We start from the raw sequence: 24285 nt of genomic DNA on the forward strand, positions 1-24285 counted from the left end.
AAACTGGCCTGGCCCACCAGGGTGCTTACCCTGGTGGTCCACGTGCAAAAGGTTGCTGATCCCTGATCTAATGTATAACACTGGGTAGGCTTTCTAAGAGCCAAAGTTCCAGAGTTGTTGCGGCATTGCCCCTGGATCCCTATGGGCCAGTGGAACAAGTTCCCAGAGGCTGTTGTCCTGAAAGTGAGAGAGCATCAGCAACACCATTATCCACTCCCAGGACATGAACTGCATGAAAAATGATGTTAAACCACAGGCAGTGTTAAATGAAGACCATCACTAGCTTTGTTACCACTGCAGCCTTAGCTGACTGTCTATTTACAATATGGACAATGGATTGGTTGCCACACCAGAAATGGACTTTCTTGTTCTGAAAGTTTTCTCTCCAACTAGCGACTGCCACCAGTATAGGAAAAACTCAAAAAAGATGATCCCTCTGCTATATGGCTCAGGCTATCTGTCCACACCACTCATCTTGAAAGTAAACCCCCAAACCTGTGGTTCCTGAGCCATCAGCTTGTACCTGCAGCTCGTTCTTGAGCAACCATACCAAATGTCATAACAAAAACTACCATGAAACTCTTCAAGGAATTTTCCCCACACTTCTAAGTCTTCCTTCGTTTCTCTTGTCATTCTGATACAGTGGTGGTGGAGGGTTTTTGTACTCCAGAGGAGGTTGATGCCAGATGGGCACAAAATGCCCAGCTGGGAGCCACCACCCGCTGTGCAAAGTTTAAGTTCCCCATAATCACCTTTAGTACCCTCAGTAATTTTTCTTTGCTCCCTTAAGAGCCCACGTCAGTGCCCTGACCCATTCCTGTTTCTCTAGATAACCTTGTCATGTTTTTTGTGCAGCCTCAACCAGTGAGGGGTTGTGTGGCTGCCTGCTTGTCAGTCTTGGATGCCTCACAATGCTTTGCTGTTGTAGCTGCCAACCAGGGCTGCTTACAAACAGCCTAACAACGTGCAGGTCACACTTTGAATGTCTGTGTATAGCTGCAGTCCTGGTCCAGCAACTCTGACCCTAACAGCTGTCAACAATACTCCAGTAGCACAGTGGCTTGCACTAGCTTTAGTTACTACATTCAGGGTAACCCCCAACACACTCCCAGTCCTGAATTTTCCCCCAAACATCTGTTCTGCACAGTTCAACCCTCTCCTGGAAAGTCCAGATATTAAATGGTCAACATTCAACAGTTTGCTCCTTTAACTGGAGTTGCTAAACCGTTCAGTTTTAAGCTAATCCAGTGTTGTGTTTAATGAAAAATAAAACAAATTTATTTAAGTACAAAGAGAGAGGTTTTTAAGTGAGTACAAGTATAAGGTATTAAAGTTAGAAACCATTACAGGAAAAATAAAATGCTTTCTAGTAGCCAAAACTCAACAAGCTAGACTTGGTTCAAGGTAAAATCCCTACCACTTATTTCCAGGAACACGGCTGACCAAATTCTAAGGTCAGAATTTCCCCCACGAAGTCAAAGGGCTGGTTCCTTTGTAATCTTACATGGATGTGCGGGTGGAGGAAAGGAGAGGAAAGAGATGCCTTGTGGTGTTCTTTGCCACTCTCTCTTGTAGTCCAATCACCCTTTTGAAGTGGATTCTTTTGAGGATTAGCCCTCTAACAGAATTTATACAAACAGGAAAGAAAGTGACATGGAGTCTATGGTAAAGGTGCCACCATGCTTTCTTCTCCCATGTGTATGCAGATTTGCATTGTCTCCTGCCATTTCACCCTTTTGCTGTATCAAGGACCCTGTTTATTACTTATATGTAGGGCCCTACCAAATGCACAGCGTGAAAACCACGGACTGTGAGAGTAGACCTCCCTCGTGAAATCTAGCTATTGGAGGGGAGGGGCACAGCTGGAGGCGCCCCAGCTGGGGGCTCCTACTATTCACTGGGTTCCAGTTCCTAGTCCAGTTCCTAGAGCTGGGGAGGGACAGGACTTCCTCTCCCCTGAATTGCTGCTCTGTGGAGGAGAGAAAGGGAGGGAGATTAGACTCATCTCTGGGTACCTCTCCTGGCTGCGGGAAGCCCTGTGGTGGCTGCCTTCAGAGCTGGACTCTGAAGGCAACAGAGAAGTGAGGATGACAGCTTTGTGACCTTCCCCCCCCGCCCATGGTTACAACTCTGAAATTTCAGACCTAAACATCTGAAAACCTGAAAGTTACTAATTTAAAAATCCTCTGGCTGTGAAATTGATCAAAATAGATCTGAATTTGGTAGGGCTCTACTTATATGTAGTTTGAGGTAGATATACATTTCTGTGTTGAGGATAGACCTGTTTGACAGCTTTTGCCTAGTCAGGGTTGTGTGGGTTTGAACATGTGCTAACATCATCATGGGGGGAGGGAGGGGAAAATTCATAACTTTACACATAGTGTTGCTGCATACACTTCACCATGATATAATTGAACAGATAGTTATTAGTTTTCAAATGATAGCTCATAAGGTATATTTTGTACAGAAATTATTACAGTAGCGTGTAGGGGTGCTCTTGGTCACAAACCTAGAAACCCCAAACTGAGTCCAGTTCAATTCCCATATATGTTAAACTTTGAGCAGAGCCTTCTGTTTTTTCTGTGGCAAGGGGAACCTCAAGGCTGTTGACTAGGTTCTGAAATACCTGAAGCATGTACTTGCAGTTACCTAATCTTCTTGAACATAGGAAGATACTGAGGTTGTCCACAAAACTGGCCTGTCCAGTGCGAGGAAGTATCGCCCACTCCAACATGGAGCTGCATTTTTTGAAACTGGCACATGACACTGAGTACCCCATGGGCACAGCTTCATCAAAATAATAATGGCCTTCAACTGAAATTCAAACAAGTTAAAGTCCCTGGGATGCCCTGGAAGCAATTTGAATGCAGACCTGATGTTGCATTTTGCCGACATCACCTCAGGACTACACTCCCTAGGTATGGCTACCCGCAGCATCAAATAAGGACTATCTCACTGAACATAGCGGAAGGCAATATAATCATTTTACTGTTGAACCCCAGGGATTGAACAGGTGATGGAAAGTCTATATTCCCCCCTTGCTGCCATTGCTACCATGCTTAGAAGAGATGTGAAATTTTGGTATTGGAATGTATGGGAAGGGACCCACCACTTCCAAGGTGGTCTCTGCCTTTTCTTTATGTTCGAAGCCTTTAGTGGACTTCTTTGTCCATGAGTGGCACCTCACGCCCTCATATAGGATTTGGAAACCAGCTGAAAACCCATTCCATAAATAAGTGGTCTTTTTTGCTAGGGTAGTTCAATAACAAATTTCTTAACTCTGTATGTTAATTAGAGAAGGAGACCTTTTCATGGTTATTGCCTTTCCATGTAGCATCTCTTGAAGAACCGGACCTTTCAAACCTCCCCTTTTCTACAGTTCTGCAGGAACTACCCTTGACTCATCTACCAGGGGAGTGTGCTATGCTAACTCCAGCGCTTCCTACAGCAGTGGTTGTACCAGCCTTGGGTGTGAAAATGTTTCCTGTCATTAATCCAAAGTACATATTGGCTTTTATATCCGTGTTTTTAAAAAGAAGGTTTTGGCACTGGCAATCTGCTTTTTGTGAATGGTACCTGGGCGGGGCGCTAAGGAGTCATACATGCAATCAAAGTTCTGTTTTACCTCATGATAAATCTGGTTCCCCTGCTGCCATCTTTCTAAATTCTGTGTCATGCCTTAACCATGCTACCTCACCATACTGAGCATAAGCCCTCCTACTAAGTCCCTGTATTGGAAGAAGGAAATACACCTCTCGGGGCTCCTCACACAAATTATACTTGCATAAATGTGTAAGAATGCAGACCAGTTTAAGAGTTTGAGTCACCTTAACACTGCAGGATTTGTCCTCAAAATTTTTTATGCTATTTACTCCCTTCTCCATCTGCTCTTCCCTGAACAGCAAGGTAAATAAATCCACACATTCCCCTTTCCAACCTTTTCCTTAACCCCTTTAGACAGATGATTCCCAAGTGGGCGGTTGGATCCCACATAAGCTCTAGTGGCATTAGCTGCTGTGTCTCCTGCCTGTTTTGTTAGGAATGATGCTACTTGGTGAAGGGAAGGAGGAGCTCCCTAATTTTTCCATTTTCCTTTGTGGGACATGAATTTCACCCCTAAATCGTGAGTGTCACCACTCCTCTGAGAGGGGACTATTCTTATCGGGCAGTTTTGCCAACCTCTGGGCCACCAGTGCCAGTGATCTTACTAGGTCACACCATGTTCCTTGGGGGTGGAGAGTCCAAGGGAGAAGCACCCTGAGCCACCACCCTTTCCCCATAGCACCGAAGTTTGCGATCCCCTCTACTAGTATGTGCAGGCTACCGGAGAATACACTGTTGCATCCTGAGGATGCCTGCTGGACTCTTGGCAGGTTGTGGGAGTGAGGCCCCAGGCTGCTCACCCACTTCTCATCATCCTCAATAAGGCGTGGACCTTTACTTTCCTCAAACTCAGAGCCGGAATCTATTATGTGGATCTCCTGTATGAGGGTTCAGGATCCCATCTAGGAGGAGTGCAATCCTGTGACTCAGCACCATCTACACAGTGAACCGGACCTGCTGAGGTCCCGGCTCTTGCCTAGCTGCTCTCCTCCTCTTGTGACTTTCCTTCTGCAGTTGTTGCAGGCCATTTATCCTCACTCAAGCTCTTTTCCTGTAAAGACTGAGCACATTTTCCCTGTGGGGATTGTGCTTCCCTGACACTGCTGCCCAAATAAAACCCACCTCTGAAGCAACAACTCTCAGAGCCTCTGTTAGGGCAGGATTGGGTCCTTGCCTGCAGGAGGGAACCGCTGCTGCCTTGCCTTGGTAGGAAGGAATGAGGCGGAAGGGACTGGGGGCTCTGCCTGGCTCCTTCAGGGCAGCTCCTGGAGCAGGCACCTGCTGGCCATACCTGTGGCCAAGATCCTGTGAGCCTGAGCTGGAAATGAGATGGGAGGGGATGCATCCAGAGAGAAGGAGCAGTGCACTCCTGCAGCTGCCACAATACTCCCAGTGGCATCTCCTCATGGGGGAGTGTAGAGCAGGGAGGAAGGCAACAGACCTAGCTCCGATAGGGCTGCTTGGGAACACTTGCCTGCCCTCCCCCAGCTGCTGTAGTGGCACCATGTGATCCCCTCCCCTTCCCAGCCACTGTAGAGGTGCTATCTGAGCCTCAGCCAGTCTCCCTGCCCCTGCAGGTAGGGACCAGGGAAGAGTGGTTTCCCTAGAGCTGGGCAGCCCAGGAACACAGAACAAGGGCCATTCCCAGCCATCGAAGCAGTACCACATCACCATGTGCCCCCTCTCCCCATGGAGCAGTATGGAGAGGTGTGGCAACAAACAAGGCTCCAGGAGGGTCATTCCCAGCCTCTGTAGCAGTGCCATGTGGCTAGTGGACTCCTTCCTCCCACAAGTGGGTGGTGGGATGGAGAGAGGCCCCAGTTGCAGGCCTGAGTGGGGCTACACCACTTCAGATCCCAGCTTTCCCATGTAACTCTCAGCCAACCCCCTTTAAACAGGGAGGGGATGGGGAGCATGGACTTCCTCCCTAAGGAGGCTCCTGCCCTGATATCAGGCAGAGCCCCCATGCTGGGGTGGAGGAAGAGGTAGGGAGACAGGACTGACTCCTTCCCATTGGGGCAAACCCACTGCTTCTGAGGAAAAGGGCCCCAGAATCACAGGATGGCTGGTAAGGAATCTTGAAGACTGCTGTTGCTGGTGAAACCTAGTGAGTTAACCTTTCCTCTGCTGGAAGAGATCTGAAAGATGGTCCCCATGGCGATTGAACTGGGCTAAATCCTAGGAGCTCGGAATGCTGGCCAGTTAGCACCCCCTCCCTCAGAGGGTTGCTAATTTTGGTTGGATGTATTCCTGGACTTTTCATCATATGACATAGTCTTTAGTTAAAGATTAATCTTTAATTCTTGGAGACTTGGCAACCCTATAGCTGGACAATGGGTGCAAGAGACTCCCGAGGGAGGCACTACCTATTCTCCCTTGGTGAGTGTCTCCCTTCCTTGTTACTGGGACTGGCCCCCTCTCAACACTGGTCCTGTCACCTTCCCCCACCCATTGATGTGGGTGGATGGCATTTCTGCGTCTTCATAGTAAACAGTGTCCTAGATAGAGAGTCATAATAATTTCTGCAGAACAGATATTCTGTATAGTATAGTTCCATCCTTGCTGTGTAGCTTTATTTGCCTGAGTGTACACACAAGTCTCTGGCTGAATTACATTTCTGTGGGTTGACTTCCCTTCATTTTCCTCTGTTGTGGACAAGATTCTTTCAGTGTATTTATCAGCAGTGATTAATGATAACCTAGTGCATTCTCTCTCAGTAATAGCTGCCCTCTTACTGATTATGTCAATATGTTGCAGAGCTTTTGCAAGCTGTAGTTAACAAAAAGGTTGAACGCCTCCTTGTGGCTAATATATTTATTTTAAAATTACTAAGGCTGTCACTGAGTTCAGCTTATGTTAAGAAAATATGTCTGGCTCAGGAAACATTAACAAATGTGTGATGTAATTACTTGGCAGAGGGAATTGAATTTGCATTGTTAGATAAATGAAGTTTGGCCAGCACACGATGAAGAAAATAATTATTAGAAATGCATTTGTAATTCTAGAAAGAGTTAGCATAAGTACCCCAGGCACATGACTTAATTAACAAGTTTAATTAGGCAGCATCTCTCAGTCAAAACAAGATGATATCGAGGAGGTTAAAATGTTGATTTATTAGTAGATTGATCAGCAAATTTGTTAGTAAAGGAAATCTGATAACTAGATGCCATTGCTGACAAAGCATTAAATGCTTGAAAGAAACTGATTGATTGTCATCAGTCCATATGGTAAAATAAAATATGCCACCCTTGAATACCATTGAGTAATTCTGAATAATCAAATTTGAGGAAATTGCAGTCTGCTCAGGAGTATTCTACAGGCAGAAAGAGGCTACATTCATCAACTCTAGTAAACAATTTATAGTGGGCTTTACTGCATTCTGTATATTAAAGTTATTGCCCACACATAACTTCAAATATCATTTACTGAATTAATATATTAGAACTACTTTTTTTTTAAAGCACTTCATTTGTTGATTTTTTTTTTAATTTTTATGTAAAGCTGGTATCACACTAAAGAAAAAAGTAGTATAATATAATGTACAGTATCTGTAATAAATGTTTTTAGCTATGGTAGTTGATACATTAACACACCTCCTAGTATACTTGTCTCATATTTTGTACTCTTACTGAGGAGTGTTGCATGGGAATGGAAGACAAATGTTGTTTAACATTTCTGTTATGTTGTTACTTAATTTCCTGAAGTTAGTTTTAGTTTACTACTGAAAATTCTGATTCTGACACTAGAGGAGTTTGAACATTGTTACTATTTTATGCTAGTCAATGGATAATGAACCAAACCAACAAATCATATTGCCATATAATTGCAGAATTCAGTAGTTTAACTGCTCTGAAAACAGAAATATTAACTGATCCATCTTACTTGAAAAGTAGCTGAATTTAATTTTTAATAAGTCCTCTGCTGTTTATTGTATTGTTGTAATGCAAAAGATAGTTGCCTGCTGAGCAATAGGTGAATTTTCAGAGATTGAGATGTCGTATAGAAATACCGTATTTCCTTGAATATATCTTGCTGGGACAAAATTTAATTGCTAGTTGGCAACAACAACACTTTTGTTCTTGCACAAAAATCAAGTAACAATTTCCTGAACTGCTTTTTGCTAATTTAAAATATATTTTAAAGTAGAGCTACATACAATTTTAACTTTTAGAACTGAAGTTAACAAACCTTGCAACACCGACAGAGTTTACATACAGACTTGCATAAATTTTAGATTGTAAGTATATGAACACATCCATTATTGGTTGCACTTTTTCTTTTCTATAAAAACTCAAATTGTTTGTTTGAGTTCAACATTAAAAAAGAAAAATCTTAACTTTGCCACCACCCTTCTCTTTTAAAGCAAGAGATAGGTATATTATGATTTACTGTTCAGGCCTGTAGTAGCTTCACTTGGGACACCCCGTGGTAGAGCTACACTAGCCTGTTTAGTCCCCAAGCTGACAAACACTTAAGCATATGAGTAATTTTACTCTTCTGTATATTCCTGTTGAATTGAATGGGATTATTTACGTAATTAAAGTTACTTACATATTTAAGTGTATGAAGGTTTGGGGCCTTAGGACTTAATTTGAGAGGTGCTTATCATGTCAGCAACTCCCCTTGACCTATGCAAGAATTGTGGGTGCTCAAGACCACTTTTGGGCCTATTACTTTACTTTTTCATCTGAAAACAGAACATGTATTTGCTTCTTGCTCAAATAGTATAATCTAAGTTTCTAAATAATTGGTGTCTTCAAGACCATAAACTGTGATTGATATTTTAACTTTGTATTAGTGAGTGTTTTAGGAATTATTTTTATTAATAAATATAAGCTGCAAAAGGAAGGGTGCGATTTGTATTTGAACCCATTAATTAACTGTAACATTGGTAAAGACTTAGGGTGATTCATGTCTTTTACTCAAAATGAGCACAGTGGTCTCCTGACAATTTGCTATACAGATGAACTGCATTAATGCCTATTTTTGGAGGATCTGATTTTACTAGTTTGTACAAGATTTTTGTTACTTGAAGTTTCCATAGTAACATATTTTGTTTTGTTAAATGTTTTTATGTGGTGTTCAGTCCATAGATTTCACATGTGAATATCATTGTTACCTTATTATTTTATAGCTGGTCTTATTGGTTGGATAATTTTTATGACCAATAATATTTCTAATGTATAGTCTTTGAGAGAATAAATACCATGCTTTGGGGAATTGCTGATTAGTTCAGAAATGAAAGATGATTTTTGCGTCTGTGTATAGAATTTCATAATTGGCCGGTAATGAGATTAATGAGATTTTTCATCTTCGTCTGAAGCATCAGAATTAGGAAAGTGGACTCTGGTGTGGTAAAACACAAATTCATGTTTTTATGATGATATGAAAAAAAGTGAAGTTAATATTTTTACTTTACTAGAAATGAGATTTATTAATCAAAATATGACTTATTTTTCAGTTATACTTATTCTAATATTCTTTTATTAGATCAGAGTATTAGTTAAAATTATATTAAACTTGTAGATATGTAATAAAATGAATTTAGGTGAATCAGATTATGTTCTTTAAGCAGTAAATGTCACTGTTCATCCTAGAGGGATCCCATAGTTCTTTTCAAAATATTTTTTGTATACTTTTGTTATGACCACCTTTTATTTCTGCAACTGTGGAATAAATTGTACTCATTTGCATTTGTGGACTTGTAATTTGTTATGTTCACTTTCCTAACTTCAAAGGTACCTGTGACATTCTTAGTCTGCCAGCAGAATTCATGCAGGATAAAAAGGACTCATCATAGAAATGCTCCCCCTTTTTATTGTGTTTAGTAGCTTGGCTCACAAGATAGAGAACATGTGATATGTGCCATTCACATCTTCAATTTACAGTAATGATACTTGGCTGTTACCCTCAACTTGAAATTTGATCTTTTTTATAAACAAAGCTCAAAAATAGTTTTGGGTACTATACTGCCTCCTGACTCTCCCTATCAATTTTTGTGGTTTTACAATCACATTTTTCTATGTTTTTTGTTAGATGCTTTTGTTTCTAAGTACTTACATTGCATGGGAAACGCCAACTGATGTCATATTCACAAAGTAAACAAACAAAGTAAACTGAAAACAATATTTTTTCCACTAACCTTCAGCAGAAATCCTATAACACTAGTAGATAATTTTTAAATTAATGGTATCCCTTTTTAAACTGTACATTTAGAGCTGAATATATCCTTGTAAAAACATAGCTTTTTCTGAAATGTTAGTAAAATTCACAAGGAAAATGCTTACTTTTTTTAATTGGTAAAACCAGAAAGGAGAATGGAAATGTGTATTTGAGTTTTCTGTTTCTATAGATATCATGATTTTGTTTGTTTTATTGATGTAAAGTCATTGACAGGATTCATAGTACTTTTCTTTGTTTTACAGCTGTAAACTCCCTCCTCTTCCCCTTTTCCCCCTGACCAAATTGTCTTCAAATATTCTGGGATTTCATCTGTTTTTGTAGATAAGAGTTTATTCTTGCAACCAACTCAGTCACTCTCGTAAGCTGTTCCATTGCTGTCAGACATACATAAATGGCTAGGTTGTATAAGAAAAGACAGTAATCTCTGAAAAATATTCTGTTATGTTTTGCCTGAAAAAAACAAACAAACAAGTTTCATGAGAAATATATACAAGAAAATCTCCTTCATCCGGTTGAAAAAGTTCAGGGAGATATGGAAATACAGCTGTTAACAGTTTCAAACAAGGCCTCTTATTGCAGACAAATGTTCCTAAGTGCTCGGTGGAAGTTGCTTGTACCTAAATTTCTATTTCACTGAAATTTTCTACCAAGTTATATAGGTCAGTGTAATAACAAGCATACCATCTCAACCTGCCCTGGCCCTAATGTGTGACAAAACTGAAAATAAAGGGGAGAAAATAATTCATGCAGGAAAATTTAAAACAAGGATAGTCAATCCTTCAGTGTAACTAAATCTTGAAATTTGTTACATCAGAAATTAAAGATTCATGAAAGTAATTTTCAGTAATCAAAGCAAAAGGACTCCAATTTAGGTGCCTTTGGGCAGTGAATGATGAGGGACATTTGAGGACAAGTACAAATTGATGCAGAGAAGACTAGCAGATCTGTTCAGCTATGTTTTGTTGATCTAGGTATTCCTAGTATGTCCATATGTACAGTATCTGAGCTACAGCTCACCACTTTGACCTCTGCACTGTTATTGAAACGTCTGTTTAATTAAAACTTTAACCCACTCATCTCTGAACATTAGTTTCCTTTATTACAATGCTAAGAGCTACCATATGTAAGGTGAGATGTAATATAACATGGTAAAACTATACTAATGTAAACACATCATCAGTTTGGGCATGTTTCTAATTTGACTGTATAAAGTACACTTGTTAATATGAACCATGATTTATGCTTGAGAACTTAGATAAATACAAGTCAAATTTAAAAGAAAAAAATTAAATGCAAGTTAATGTTCTCTAACTTGACAAATTCCAGTAAAGACAAAAGGTCTTCAAAATTCCGCTACTTAAAAGTCGGAGTATCTTAAGCAGCTTCATAATTGAGAAAAATAGTGTTCAGAATGGAAATAGTGGCTCACTACTAATGCAGTTTCAACATTCTCTTTTAAGCTAAAATGTCAGAAGAGCTCATGCAAATTCCCCAGTTTCTGTAATGTAACTGAATAAACAGCATTTAAGGGAGTGCCCTCTGGGCAACAAAGAAAAGTTTGTGGAAATTATATTTAATTTTTGGCTGTAGAATGCATCGGGATGGTTAGAGCAGCTTTGTAACTGAGGCTTTAATTGTTTTGGCATGAGACGCTCACAAATGTGAGAATACTGTGACATGTTTTGAGACCAACTAAAATCCAGCTATGAATAAATTTTATTAAACTGGGTTTTCAAAAATATATATTTTAAGGAGAACTTTGGTATAATTGTAATCAGCATTTTACGTATTTTTTTATTAAAAACTGGGCTGAGAGGTGACCCCTCCTTACCTTTTTCATAATTTTGATTCCAAATGGTGTAAAATACTTGCAGATTTCTTCTGTGCAGTTGACTTATTGTCTTGATGAGGGAAAGGGCAGTGGGATGCAGGAGGAGGAAAGGGCAACATAGGCTCACGTGATGATTAGGGAGAATGGTAGACATGGTTATGTGATGTGGTAAGTAGAAGGTGGAGAAATCTCTATTTACGAAAGAGAAGAGATGGGTTGGAAGAGGTAAAATAAATCATTCTGAGTGATGTATTAGTGATGGGAGTGGAAGGGGAATCAGGAGCTATAAGAAGTTTAAAACTGTATGAAGAGGGTGGATTTGAATATATTTGTACGTTTTATGCTTTGATTTTCCCTACTGTTGATCTGTAGCTTTTTTTTTTATTTTTTGCTGGGTTTGGGATGGCAGAATGGAGGGAGATAGTCCCTTACCCTGCTGTTTTAAGCAAGAATAGAGAAATGAGTGTAGACAAGGAAGCCTACACTATCCTTATAGGTCTGATGTGGCAGTGGGTGTGTTTCTACTACATTTCCTGAGCCCTGCAAATCCTATCTGGGAGCCTAACTTTACATGATATATATGAGATTTTGGGGATAAAGAAGATTGTGTAACATTCCAAAAACATTCCATGTTTGTGTAACATTCCAAAAAAAGTAACTGTAGGCAAATTATATTTCTTTCAAGTACACATACACAACTTTTAAATATTCTGTGCTATTATGATATGATACATATTAACTGTCAAAGTTCAGGGCAACTGCCTCTGTATTCCCCACATGGTGAAGCAAGGACTCTTACTTTTAGGCCTCCGCCTCCCTTGCAGTCATCTCTCTTGGGCGGAGATCTATATTTCTCTCCCTACTGACCAGGGTTATTTGCAGGCTGCAGAGTTCCTTGCCTACACTGTTATTCTCAGCAAGCCAGATAGCCTAAATGGCCAGCATCTGTGGTTTGCTTTCTCTTCAGAGGCTGTAAACTGCATAATTGCCCGTTGCTATAAGTAACCACACAGGTGTTTCTAAGAAAGTACATTTATTCTTAAGGTAAAAGCAATTATAGAGAGAGCATATAAACAAACCTACATGCATGCTTAATAAAAAAACTTACCAGAAGTCACTCCCCTCCCCCGCCAACTCCAGCAGGAGCTCTGGCAGGAGTCAGTCCTTTAGACCCTTCCCTAAGGATTGGAACTCCTCCTTGGACAAAAGGTTTTATCAGTTTGCTGGATTGTAAAGAAGGCCCTGAGTCAGTTCAAATTCAGGCTGTTTATCCAAAAGTCCTTTTTTGTATGTTGGTCTCTGGCGAATCCAGTTTGCCACCACTATGTGCAAACTTCTCCAGGTGCTGGTACCTCACCGGCAGTGTTTACACCCTGAGTGAATTTGCCTAATAATCCCCCACTGTTCTTAATTCCTTGAGGGCAGTATTCACTCTCCCCCAGGGAGTTACATATAATCACTGGCCCACAATGATACATAAACTTAATACATAAGATTTCTCATATATATTGCAGAAAATTGCTAGATCTGTTGCACTGTAAGTTTGTTTTTAAAACCTTGATTTATTTATATAGCACATTGCTGTTACCAGTGACCATTTATATGGCTGCAATGTTGTTGCAAACTTCTGTTTGATGGATAAAATAAACTGTTTTGCGGCTCTCAAATTTTGCTGGCTGTTTTTGATAAAGTGTTAATAAAGATCATAATCTATTTTAAAATTTTAAATTGGAAAGGTAAAGTAAAAGCCAATGTTCTGTGTATTTATCAAATAAGATGTTTGCTGTTTTTAGTGTGCAGTTACAAATTCTGCATCCAATTTTCAGTTTTGTGCTATCTTGTGGGAAATTCTGTTAGAAAAGTCCTAGTATACCACTGCCTCTCATAACTTATCCATTCAAATCTCTTTTCATGTTACCCCACCTTCTCCCCCACTCTTTCTCCCCTTCCTCTGCCAGTTATGCCAACCTTGACATGTCATTTGTCCATGTCTACAGTAGTGTCTGTACTTCCTTCCATACTGCTCTCTATACTTGAACACTTTCACTGAGTTGGTTCATATGGCTATTTTCCTTTCATTCTCAAGTCTCCTAAAGTCTTACCTCTATCATTACACCTAACAGCTGACTATTTTGCAGTGGTGTGGGGTGCATGTAAGTAGAATACTTCAAATTAAAAAAAATAATAATTAAAAGCTTGTTTTAAGGTGTGGGCAGTCACCCCTTGGCCATCTTACTTGCTTATTCCTTTTTTTCTCCCCTCCCTCCTCCGCCCCGGCCTTTGGAATGTTCTTCTGGACAACAGAACATGCCTTCTTTTGTGTCCTGGATGCTAATGGGAGGGGGAACTCCCAATAATTCTAGGAAAAATACCCTTGAACTCCAATTTGAAATGTCTGTATAAGTACTGTTTGTAAATATTTTGACATCTTTATAAACTTACATTTACTTATTTAGAATTGTTTTTGCTTTGCATTTATTCATGTTCTACATTTTCATTTTAAAGGTGACTCGGAAAGGGGAAAAATAGCTTGTGCCCTTTTTTATTTATGATGTACAAAAAAGAAGGCCCAAAAAGTTGTTAATTGTTCTATTTTTACATGAAAAGGTCATTTTCTGTCAGGGAGACTGTAAACTGACTGGAGAATTAATGTAATCATGACATAATTAGTTAAAAAAGCGAGAGGATTTTTAATTGCTGTTTGAAATCCCTTTTTAATGCCAATTTAATTTTTACTGACTAACATTTTGAGTAATGGAAGCCTTTATTAAAGATTCAACACTCTTATCCCTTCATTTAAGATGTTGAAGTTCACCCTTAAAATCTTACCAAATTAGGGCAGAACAGACTGGACAGTCTTGGTATTTTTGTGATAAAAAACATACAAATCATACAGATAAAACATGTTTTTACATATAAACAAACACTATTCAGGCCTTCTTTATATAAGAGAGAAGTAAAAATTAAAAGCCCAATTAAAAAAAAATCCTTTGGAAGTCACCTTCAAGGACTAGATTTTTCAGATACTCACCTTTGTCTGGGTGCAAAGTTGTGCTTGCATAAAGCCTGTTTAGTGCTGGGTTGAAAATGTGTCCCTTGAAGTCTGTTTTGAAATAATTGTACCTCCTTTTCTATTCAGTTGCTCTTTATTTTCTCTGTCTGTAGGTTGCTATGGTGTTGACGGAGAGAGTGATTCTATTATGAGCTCAGCTTCAGAAAACTCCACTGAACCTTGGTTTTGTGATGCATGCAAATGTGGGGTATCTCCTAGCTGTGAACTATGTCCCAATCAAGATGGAATCTTCAAGGAGACAGATGCTGGCAGGTCAGGTTTCAGAAGTGATTATTCAGACTTGATATTGCCACATAGTCTTAAAAGTAAAAGTGAAATATGTAATACACAATCCTGGACTTACTCTTGTAAGTTTCATTAGGGGACAATAGCATAAGTGAAATAGTGTTGGAGCTGATCTTTTTTTTCTCATTTTGATTTAGAAAAATGCTTGTATTTTCTAGTCCAACATTTAATTTTTGTATACTTGTAATATCCTTTACACCAATGTAATAGGAAGCAGATGTTGTTTGGTTGATTTGAACATCAAAATTTATTGCCCTATAAACTAAAAATAGACTGAGGTGAAGCAGAGGTCAAAATGTAGTTCAGGAGGCAATAAATCTTGATGTTCACAGATATATGCAGTCAGCATACATTGTTACATACATTAATCAATACTGAGAAATCTTCCCTTCATGGCCATGAATTTCTTGCTCAGTTTAGGGAAAAAATATTTTGAAGGGTCAAAGAAATTAGAGGGGTAGAAAGTGATTTACTTATTTTATGTATTTCAAGCATTTATACTGCTTTCACCACCAAAATATGTGGAACAGAGCTTAGATTAAGGCAAAAACATTACCCATGTGTAGGAAGCTAAATACCCAATGGAACCACCCCCACCCCACTTCAAGGTTTCAAAAAGAGATGTGAGTAGAATAATCAGTAGATTAAATGACAGGAAAAGAGAATCAGCAATTATGGAAAACCCTTAACAAAGGAATGTATAACATAGTTTCATGAATATAGTCAGGTTTGGGTTTAGTTTAATTTCTGGCAGCAATGAATTCTGAAGGTGTGGGGCCTATGCTACGAACAAGCTAGCTTCTTCGAACCTCACCCCTCTCATAATTTATCTGAAGTGTTTTGGGCAAACATAGCTTGTGTGATTAGTCAGAGAGGTCTTGACGTAGTTAGGCCTTGGCCAGTTAGGGTTTTGTAGATGTTAATCAACACCTTGAATTTTACCCAGAATTTTTCTAATAATCATTGTGTAGTGTGGAGCACCCTTATAATATATGCCCCTGCTGGTCACCTTTATAACGTGGCAGAAAGCTCCATTCTTCACTAGCTGGAGTTTCTGTTGCACTTGCGGTTGGACATGGATAAGGTGCATTGAAGCACTATTCTAGAGATAACAAAGGCATGTAGGAACATAGTGAAGTCTGCACCAGCAATAAAAAATCAGACTTTTGGCTACCCAAAATGGAAAAAGACATTTCTAACCATTGAGAGATGCAGAAGACTGAGATTTCAGACCACTTTGACAAATGGTAAGCAAATGTAATAATTTATGGGATTGCTCATAGACTTCATCATTTTCCTCTGTGTGCTGCTTCCTGTCACTCAGCATTACCTCAGTCTTGTCTAGTTTCTGCTTAAGCCTTTCATGCTGGTGATGATCTCTGCCAGATAATGGGAAGCAAGTAAATGTCTCAGTCAAGATGTCTGTGCCTCCTATTACCTCTCTGTTTCTCCTAATAGCCTTCCATGTTGATCAAGTGGGGTAACAATATTAAGCTCACGTGGGGCCCTCCAGCTGAGAGCATTCAGACAGGAATAGTGCACTCTCATCAGTATTCTCTGGGATCTATGACAAGAAAGAACAGAACCACTCTAAAGTGATTTCTTCTTTCCCTACCAGATTCAAAAAATAAGTCAAGAACACTGGATATTGATGGTAATAAATCCTTTAATAAATCCTGGCAGAATTAGCAATGCTGCCTGACCTCTGACCAGCAGGATATCTTTGACCATCAAAGTCACTGCTTTTGCCATACCATCCACACATCTGAAACTGAAACTAGTCTGATATTCAAAGAATTGGAGGGTTTTCAGATGCTGGGCCTGCTATCAACACTTCAGTGATTAATCTTTGCAGAGGAAGACAGTACAAATAATTGGCAAGGACATTAATGTCAAGATAGTGTTTTTAACCCAGGCTCAGCCACTGTGTCTTTTGGACTTGCATGGGTGTAACAGTACTGAGGAACCTTTATTAGTGATTATGATGAATGAGTCAAAGAACCAGGTAAATATGTATTATTATTTCAAGTACTATAAGCACACTGACCTTCAAATCCTAGCAGCATAAATGGCTGTGAAATCTTTCACAATTTCAGTGTGCATTCATAAAGAGAATGTTCATTTTGTATATTTTAAAGCTAGTATAATTAGCTAGGTATTGTACATCAAAGTAGGGTCTTTGATATACTTTGCCTGTGCCATTATTTACTAATAAAGTGCCTGGTTTTTCCACTTTCAGGTATCTGCTTAAATTCAGGCTGGTTTTAATAACTTCTTCCTCAATCCCTTTGAGAGTCAAACATTTTGGTATTACAAAAGTGATCCACTTATATTTGCACAAAACATAAGGAAGTAGTAAAAACTGCAAACTTAAATATAACAAATTTTCATTTGCCTTTGTTGATAATCATTTGCATATGTGTTATGACTCAAAGGAAGACCCTTCATCTGAAAAAGCTTTAATTACACTGTTCAGTACTTTCCCTATCTGTTGCAGGTATGCGCTCATTCTTCAGTTCAAGTGCTATAAAACGTATGCATGTTTTGTATATAATGTGTTCTAAAAACATAGCCATGTTTTCTCCCTGCCGTCTGCTTAATATTCTGCTCTCTCCCCCAGCCAAGGACTTTGTTTCATTTTACTTTTAACTTTCCCGCCCAACTTATTTCTCAGTTTTCTACTTATGCTACTACGTTAGTGATGTGACCCTGCAGTCATTGGAAGGTGAACACATTCAGAATGAAGCCCTTAGAAACAGCATTATGTAACAAAAAGAATTTTCCACCTCCTGTAAATGTAGTGTTATTGAGAATAACATTAATGGGTTTAATTCTTGCAGGTAAAATTATGCTACTGTTTTCATAGAATCATAGATTATTAGGGTTGGAAGGGACCTCAAGAGATCATCTAGTCCAACCCCCTGCTCAAAGCAGGGCCAATCCCCAAATGGCCCCCTCAAGGATTGAACTCACAACCCTGGGTTTAGCAGGCCAATGCTCAAGCCACTGAGCTATCTCTCCCTCCCCTTTTTTAACTTTCTTAGGGCCATATCTCCCCTTTACCTTTGATATCAGGGAGGATTCTGCACAATATGAGTTTAGTCTTGGGGAAGAGGGGAAAATGTTACCTACAAAGAGAAACAGCTTGATACTGGAAACCATAATCTTTAATGTTGCCCACCATGGCATTTTTAAAAATAGACCAATGATTTAGGCCTTGTAGTCAATGGGTTTGCTCACATGCGTAAAGTTAGGGCATATGCTTAAGTTATTAGCAGGACAAGGGTCTCAAACACCTCCAGAAACCTTAGCTGAAGTGTGTCTTGATAACAAACACAATAAGTTTGTTCTTAATCTAGTCTCCAGCGATTGTGTCTACATTTTAAAACCACTGAACAATTTGGAACAATTCATTTCCTCACAATTAGCAGTTAGAGAATTTAAAAAAGTTGTAGTAGTAATATTAGTAGAATAAATTGCACACACACACAGCCTATGCTAAAAAGGACATTAAGGTTGCAAAGGTAAGTGCTCAGAAGCTAGGTAATGCCAGCATTAAGTCTGTGTATGCAACCTTAATTCATCCCTCTTGTATGTGTGCATTGACAGTCTTTAATTACACGGTCACATACTTTATAAAAACAGTGAACCACAAACAGTGCTTAAATATTTTGTATACTAGAGTGGACTTGATTAATGTCAGAGCATTTCTTCATTTTACTGGTTCTCTGCACAGCGTGGCAACATAGTCGGATAAGATTCTTTTCTCCATTAGTGACTGCTGACTTAAGGGGACCCTCCCAGCTCACTTCTTTTGTTTGATTTCAGAAAATGTCTGCTATGGCAATCTTGAACCCACTGAGGATAGGTCCAGAGCATGAAAGTAAGCAAGCATTGTAACCTCTGTAGCATTTCTAGTTCAAGTAACAAGTACGGGGGAAAAGCTGAAAGGGACATGAAGACATTGTGATGCTTATGGAGTTTAAAAAATTGATTCTCAACCTGTAGGCTGGTCAGTTTTTTTCCTCCTGAAGAACACAGATGATGTGCAAAAGAACTGTTAGATTCAGTGTGAAAAGTCCCTCATCCCCTTACTCCTGATCTTTATCTGGAAGTTTCAGTCTTCAGTAAGAATGGGTATCATGACTCGATCATAATTAATTTTCTAGATTGTAAGCTCTTTTGGGCAGGGACTGTCCACTACTATGTTTCTATAGTGTGTAGCACAATGGAGGCCAACCTAGTTGTGGCCTTTAGGCACTACCGTAGTATAAATATTAAATAACAAAATCCTCCTTCTTCCATCACTTTCCACTATTTTAGAGGATGTCCAGCTATGTTTGACATTCATCAGTACTGTGATGTGAAATTACGTATAGGTGAAGCCAAGCCTGTTCAATTTCTCTTCAATTAAGTCAGAATAATTTCTCTCTTTCTGCTAAGTGAAAGGTGCATAGTTACTTTAATGAAATGCCTTCTTTCTCTAAAAAATCTTTTTTTTGTCTTAACTTCCCAGTTTCATGAACATAAAGATGGATTTTTAAAATCTTTTTTCTTCAAAAAGTATTATCCTAGAATATGAAATTTGTCCTCTCCTTGTTTTGTGTTGATTTTTTCTTCTTCTTCCCTAATCAACATCTGTCATCATTGCTCCAAGCAAAATGGATGCTAAAGTAACAAGGAAGATTATTCTTCTTTGATTACCCAATTTGTCTTAATTACAAGGTTCTAAAACATGTGCAGCTAAACAAATGAGCAGGAAAATATTTAGAACTGGTATTAAATGCAGCTGAAGCTGCCTCAGCTGTGAACTTGACTGACTTCTGTATGTTTTTTAATAAAGATTCAGGTTGGAGTTCGCATATAGGTGGTTGAGGAAATGAGACACTTGTGTGCCAATCACACTGAAATGGCAGTTTAAATCTGTAATACTGTAATACTTGCGTGACATGTACTAAAACATTTTGAGAAGGTCAGTATGAAGCAAGCAGCCAGCTGTTGGGTTTATCATAGATAAACTCCTACAGAGTGCAGCAGCATTTAATACACCAGTGGAGCATGAAAAAACTGTGCAAATTAAACTGAGAAGCAGCTGCTTGTTGAAGATGTGTATCTTTATATTGAACTGTGCAGGGTGCATTTGGGAAGTTGTATTAAAACTTTCTATCAAAAATCTTAAACTAAAACGTTGGCTTTTAAAAAAAATAGTAGATAATTGTGAAGATGTGTAACTATTTCTCCACTTCCCCCTATAAAAATGTTCTCAGTCTAACACATCTTAAACCAGTGGTATGGTGCAAAAAAGGAAAACCTATAGAATTCAGAATGCTTTTTGTAACAATAAAACAGACCTGCTTTTAACATAATCTCAAGATTGATACTTCTTCTGCATATGATATCAGATGGCTTTCTATTGAAAAAAGATGTTACATGGTTCTGACTCTTGACATACACGAAAAGAGTTTTGACACCTATAAATGACAAACATTTTGAATTGTTTGGCATGTACATACATTAAACAATATAATTTATTTAAGAAAAATACACTTTTTAAAAATGAGAACACTTTGCGCCTGATCATGACTGGTCCTGTGTACTAGTGCAAGAGAGTAGAGCAGGGATCAGCTGCCTGCTAAATGAGTGCACCCTGGTGCTGCTTCCTTTGCAATGGAGAATCAGGTTCACAGAGCCTGCTCCAAGTGGGAAGAATTTTGATTCCACACCCCCCGTGACGTCCAGTGTCTTGGTGCATACATTGTGATAAGTACAGATCTAGAATAGCTTACAGCCTCTCTGGAACAGTGGGAAAGACTGGAATGGGGAGGAAGTTTTTTTAGGCCCCAAGTTACAACCCCCATCCTAGCTGCTACAGAAACAGCCTGACAATATGCTGTCTCTTGCTATGGAATAGATTGCAGACTGACAGTTTAGCTCTCTTTCTTTTTAAAATAACAAAAAAGACTAAGTTAAACTTTATCTTTTCATTTGCATTGGACTATAATTGTAGTTTATATAAACAAATCATATTAGCTAACTCCTGCATGTATAGGCACAGAATCCTAATAAACAGTGGAAAAAACCACATTTGTAGCCCCAGAAGACACACTCCTGCGCAGTTAATTGGATGAATCATCTTTGCAATTTAAGACAAAGTCCTCACTTTTTAAAGTGAATTTCTCAGTTAAAGTTAAGGAGAGTGGATTACTCGTTTTTGGATGTTAACAATGGTGATGCATTGCTTTAAACAGGATCTGCATTTTATACAAATATTTAAATACTTCAATGACTCAACTGCTGTCCAATAAAACATTTCTATTTGATCACAGTTGTAGTTTCTATTATCTCAGCTTGGTAAATCCTTATGAGTTTAACCAAATGTAGTGACTTGTAGGCATTGTTTTCCATTGTTGTACCTTTTAGTGACTTTTCTCTTTGATATCAACGTGACCATAGAATGCTGAACAATGGAGAATGATGAACATAATGTTTGTTAGTCTATTTCTTACACTTCATGTTGACATTTTCATTGGGCTTGATTTATAGTAAAGAGACTTTAATAAACTTATTTATATTTTAGCTGAGTTTGCGAGGCCATATGCTCAAATTGATGGCATTTCTCTATTTGGATGTAATGTGATAACGTTTGAATGCCACATCTAATCATTTCCAAAATGTCATGGAATGTTCTCAACCTCAATGGACAGAATCCTATTGATTTTGGTGAAAGTAAGAAAACTGGAAAGGAGGAAATGAGGGGTACATAGAGCCCCTGACATCTGGTTATCAGACCCATCAGTTTCAATCAGATCTAAATTATCTGTAGATCAAAGAACAGTTAATGGCAGCCTTTAACATCTTTCTTCATAACAGTATCCCCCATCTCAGCTTCATTCATGTCTCAGTTGAGTAAAAAATGTTGACAGCCTGAATGAAAGAAAAAAAATTATAGATGCAGAGGAAGAGGGGGCACACACAGGCCCTGATATCTGGGAAGTATAAAGGTGAAGTGGAGGGCACAGCCCTTGCATGGGGGGAGAATGGGAGATTATCATGTGCGGGTGCATGGCAGGGGAGAAAATGTAGGGTATCTTGTCATGTGGCACAAGAAATGGGGGAAGCACAGAGTCACTGGAAAGGAACAAATAAGGGAGCGCACATTGCTTTAGGCATCATGGGAGAGGAGGGAATTTGATGAGCACAGATATCCTGACGGTGCAGGGAACAGGGAACATACACAGCCCCTGGCATAAAAGATGGAGGAACTGTTGCAGAGAAATGGAAATTGATGGTGATAGGAGCATGGCACATAAGGAACTTGTGGGGTTGGTAGAAATGGAGAGATTCAGAGAGCCCCTGGTGTGTGCAAAGAGCTTGACCTACCGAAGCAACGAAATGTGTGACCTACTGACATGCTTTGTAGTGTGTAATGTTAAGTGCGAGGCAGAAGTAACTGTGATGGTCTAATAGTATTAGGGGCCAAAATGCAATAGATAACTATACCTCAAAAATATCCACTTTTCAGTTGTGTCTGTATCACATTTCTTTTAGGACTTCAGAACCAACACCTGAAACTGCAAGTAACCAAAAAGTAGTCAGTCCAAATTTTGAATATCTGGTGGTGTGCTTGTGTTAAGATACTTGGCTTAAAAGGTGGACTGTTGTCTTCTGTACCAGCTTCAGTTTCTGTGGAGACTTACGGAGTACCTCATGTAGTGCACATTGCAGTAGTCTGATCTTGAAATGGAAAAGGCATGAATGATAGTGAGGGTCTACATCTTCAGAGAACAGTCTGGAAGTTGACAGTGATGCAGATAGGGGCAAAAAATTGTCCTGTCCCTCTCAGCTCTATATGACTAACAATAGCTGGGAGTTGCAAAAAGAGCCCCACATTGTGAATGATCTTTCTTTAGTGGAAAGCATTCCCTCAAACTATATCATCTTGTTGCTTCACCCAGGCCTGAGTCATTACCAGACACAGAGAAACACTCAACCATACCCTAAGTGTCAGTCAAAATGGGGAGAAAGGTCTGTGTCAAAAGCATACTGAGAACACTTCATTCCAAGCTTCTTCAGTAACACTTCCCAATGCAATCCCTGCAATCCTGAAGGAGAGTTTTGTCTGGTCAACCAGAAGGGAAGTGGTCATAGGTCCTTTAAGGGTTACTGCCTCTTTTGGACAGAGAAGGGGGTAGATATCACCCGAGCTGACAGCTGCCCAATGGGGGTCAGGTAAACCATTCACTCCCTGAACACAAGGGAGAGAGAGAATATGCTTGTCCTATTGGATGGAGCCCTCTTATGTCTGGATCAGCAGGTACACCTAGTGGCAGGTATTCAGTAATAAATTGGAGTTGGATGTGGACTTAGGGGAAGGGGTTTCCTAAAGAAGCTGGAGAATGGAGGTGGGGCTTCTAAGGTCTGATATAGCAAGGAAACAACCCCTTTCCCCCAACCTCTTAAGCCTCATAAAAGGCAAGGATGAAGGGGTCATAGCAGTGGGCTGTGACCATGTTAGGGGATGGTGAGGTACTTATGGGAGCCTTGACCAAAGAGGTGAAAATGAGTGAAGATGGAGTGCTGAAATGAGCTATATTCGTTGTTGTCAAATAATTCCCAGAATGAGATAAATCAGTGGTTCTCAACCAGGGGTACATGTACCCCTAGGGGTAAATAGAGGTCTTCCAGGGGATGCATCAACACATCTTGATATTTACCTAGTTTTACAACAGGTTACATAAAAGCACTAGCAAAGTCAGTACAAACTAAAATTTCATACAGACAAAATGAGAAAGAGAGCAATTTTTCAGTAGTGCTGTGACACTTTTGTATTTTTATGTCTGATTTTGTAAGCAAGTAGTTTTTAAGAGAGATGAAATTTGGAGGAACACAAGACAAATCCAACTCCTGAAATAGTCCAGAAAGGTTGAGAATTACTGAGATAAATTAATAAAAGTTGCAGCCTAATTAAACTGCATCCCTGCATCTTGTCTTTCTTCATACATGTCTGGGGCTGTGGCCTCATATGCACATGTAATAGGAAGAGTGATAATACAGAACCCTGCATAAGAGAGCCTTCAGGACAGAAAAGTGATACCCCCAAACTACCCTTTGGAATTTCTGAGAGAAAAGAGTGAGGCCACTGTAAGGCAATTCCCATCTACTGAAGAGAATTGAAGAACCTTGTGGTTAGTGGTATTTAGGACGGCATCAGTATGGAACCTTGTATTTGTCCATTGTCAGAAGATCGTCATCTGTATTTTATTACAGACAGGTCTGAAGCCTGACTGATATGGCTCAAGGAATTCTCAAT

The 24285-nt window shown here is 39.4% G+C and overlaps 1 protein-coding gene across 8 annotated transcripts in view; it reads left to right on the forward strand.

Moving 5' to 3' along the window:
- PHF14 (PHD finger protein 14) overlaps nt 1-24285 on the forward strand; it is a 281202-nt gene that overhangs the window by 37672 nt on the left and 219245 nt on the right. For all 8 annotated transcript variants that reach the window (XR_007772412.1, XM_050938592.1, XM_050938594.1 and 5 more), the window contains one exon: nt 14783-14942. Coding sequence is in view for 7 of the 8 variants with exons in the window: in XM_050938592.1 (XP_050794549.1) it covers nt 14783-14942 (160 nt within the window). In the remaining variant the exon portion in view is untranslated. The remainder of the gene's footprint in view (nt 1-14782; nt 14943-24285) is intronic.

The sequence above is a fragment of the Gopherus flavomarginatus genome, chromosome 2, assembly GCF_025201925.1.
Source record: "Gopherus flavomarginatus isolate rGopFla2 chromosome 2, rGopFla2.mat.asm, whole genome shotgun sequence".
In the NCBI taxonomy this organism is placed as follows: Eukaryota; Metazoa; Chordata; order Testudines; family Testudinidae; genus Gopherus; species Gopherus flavomarginatus.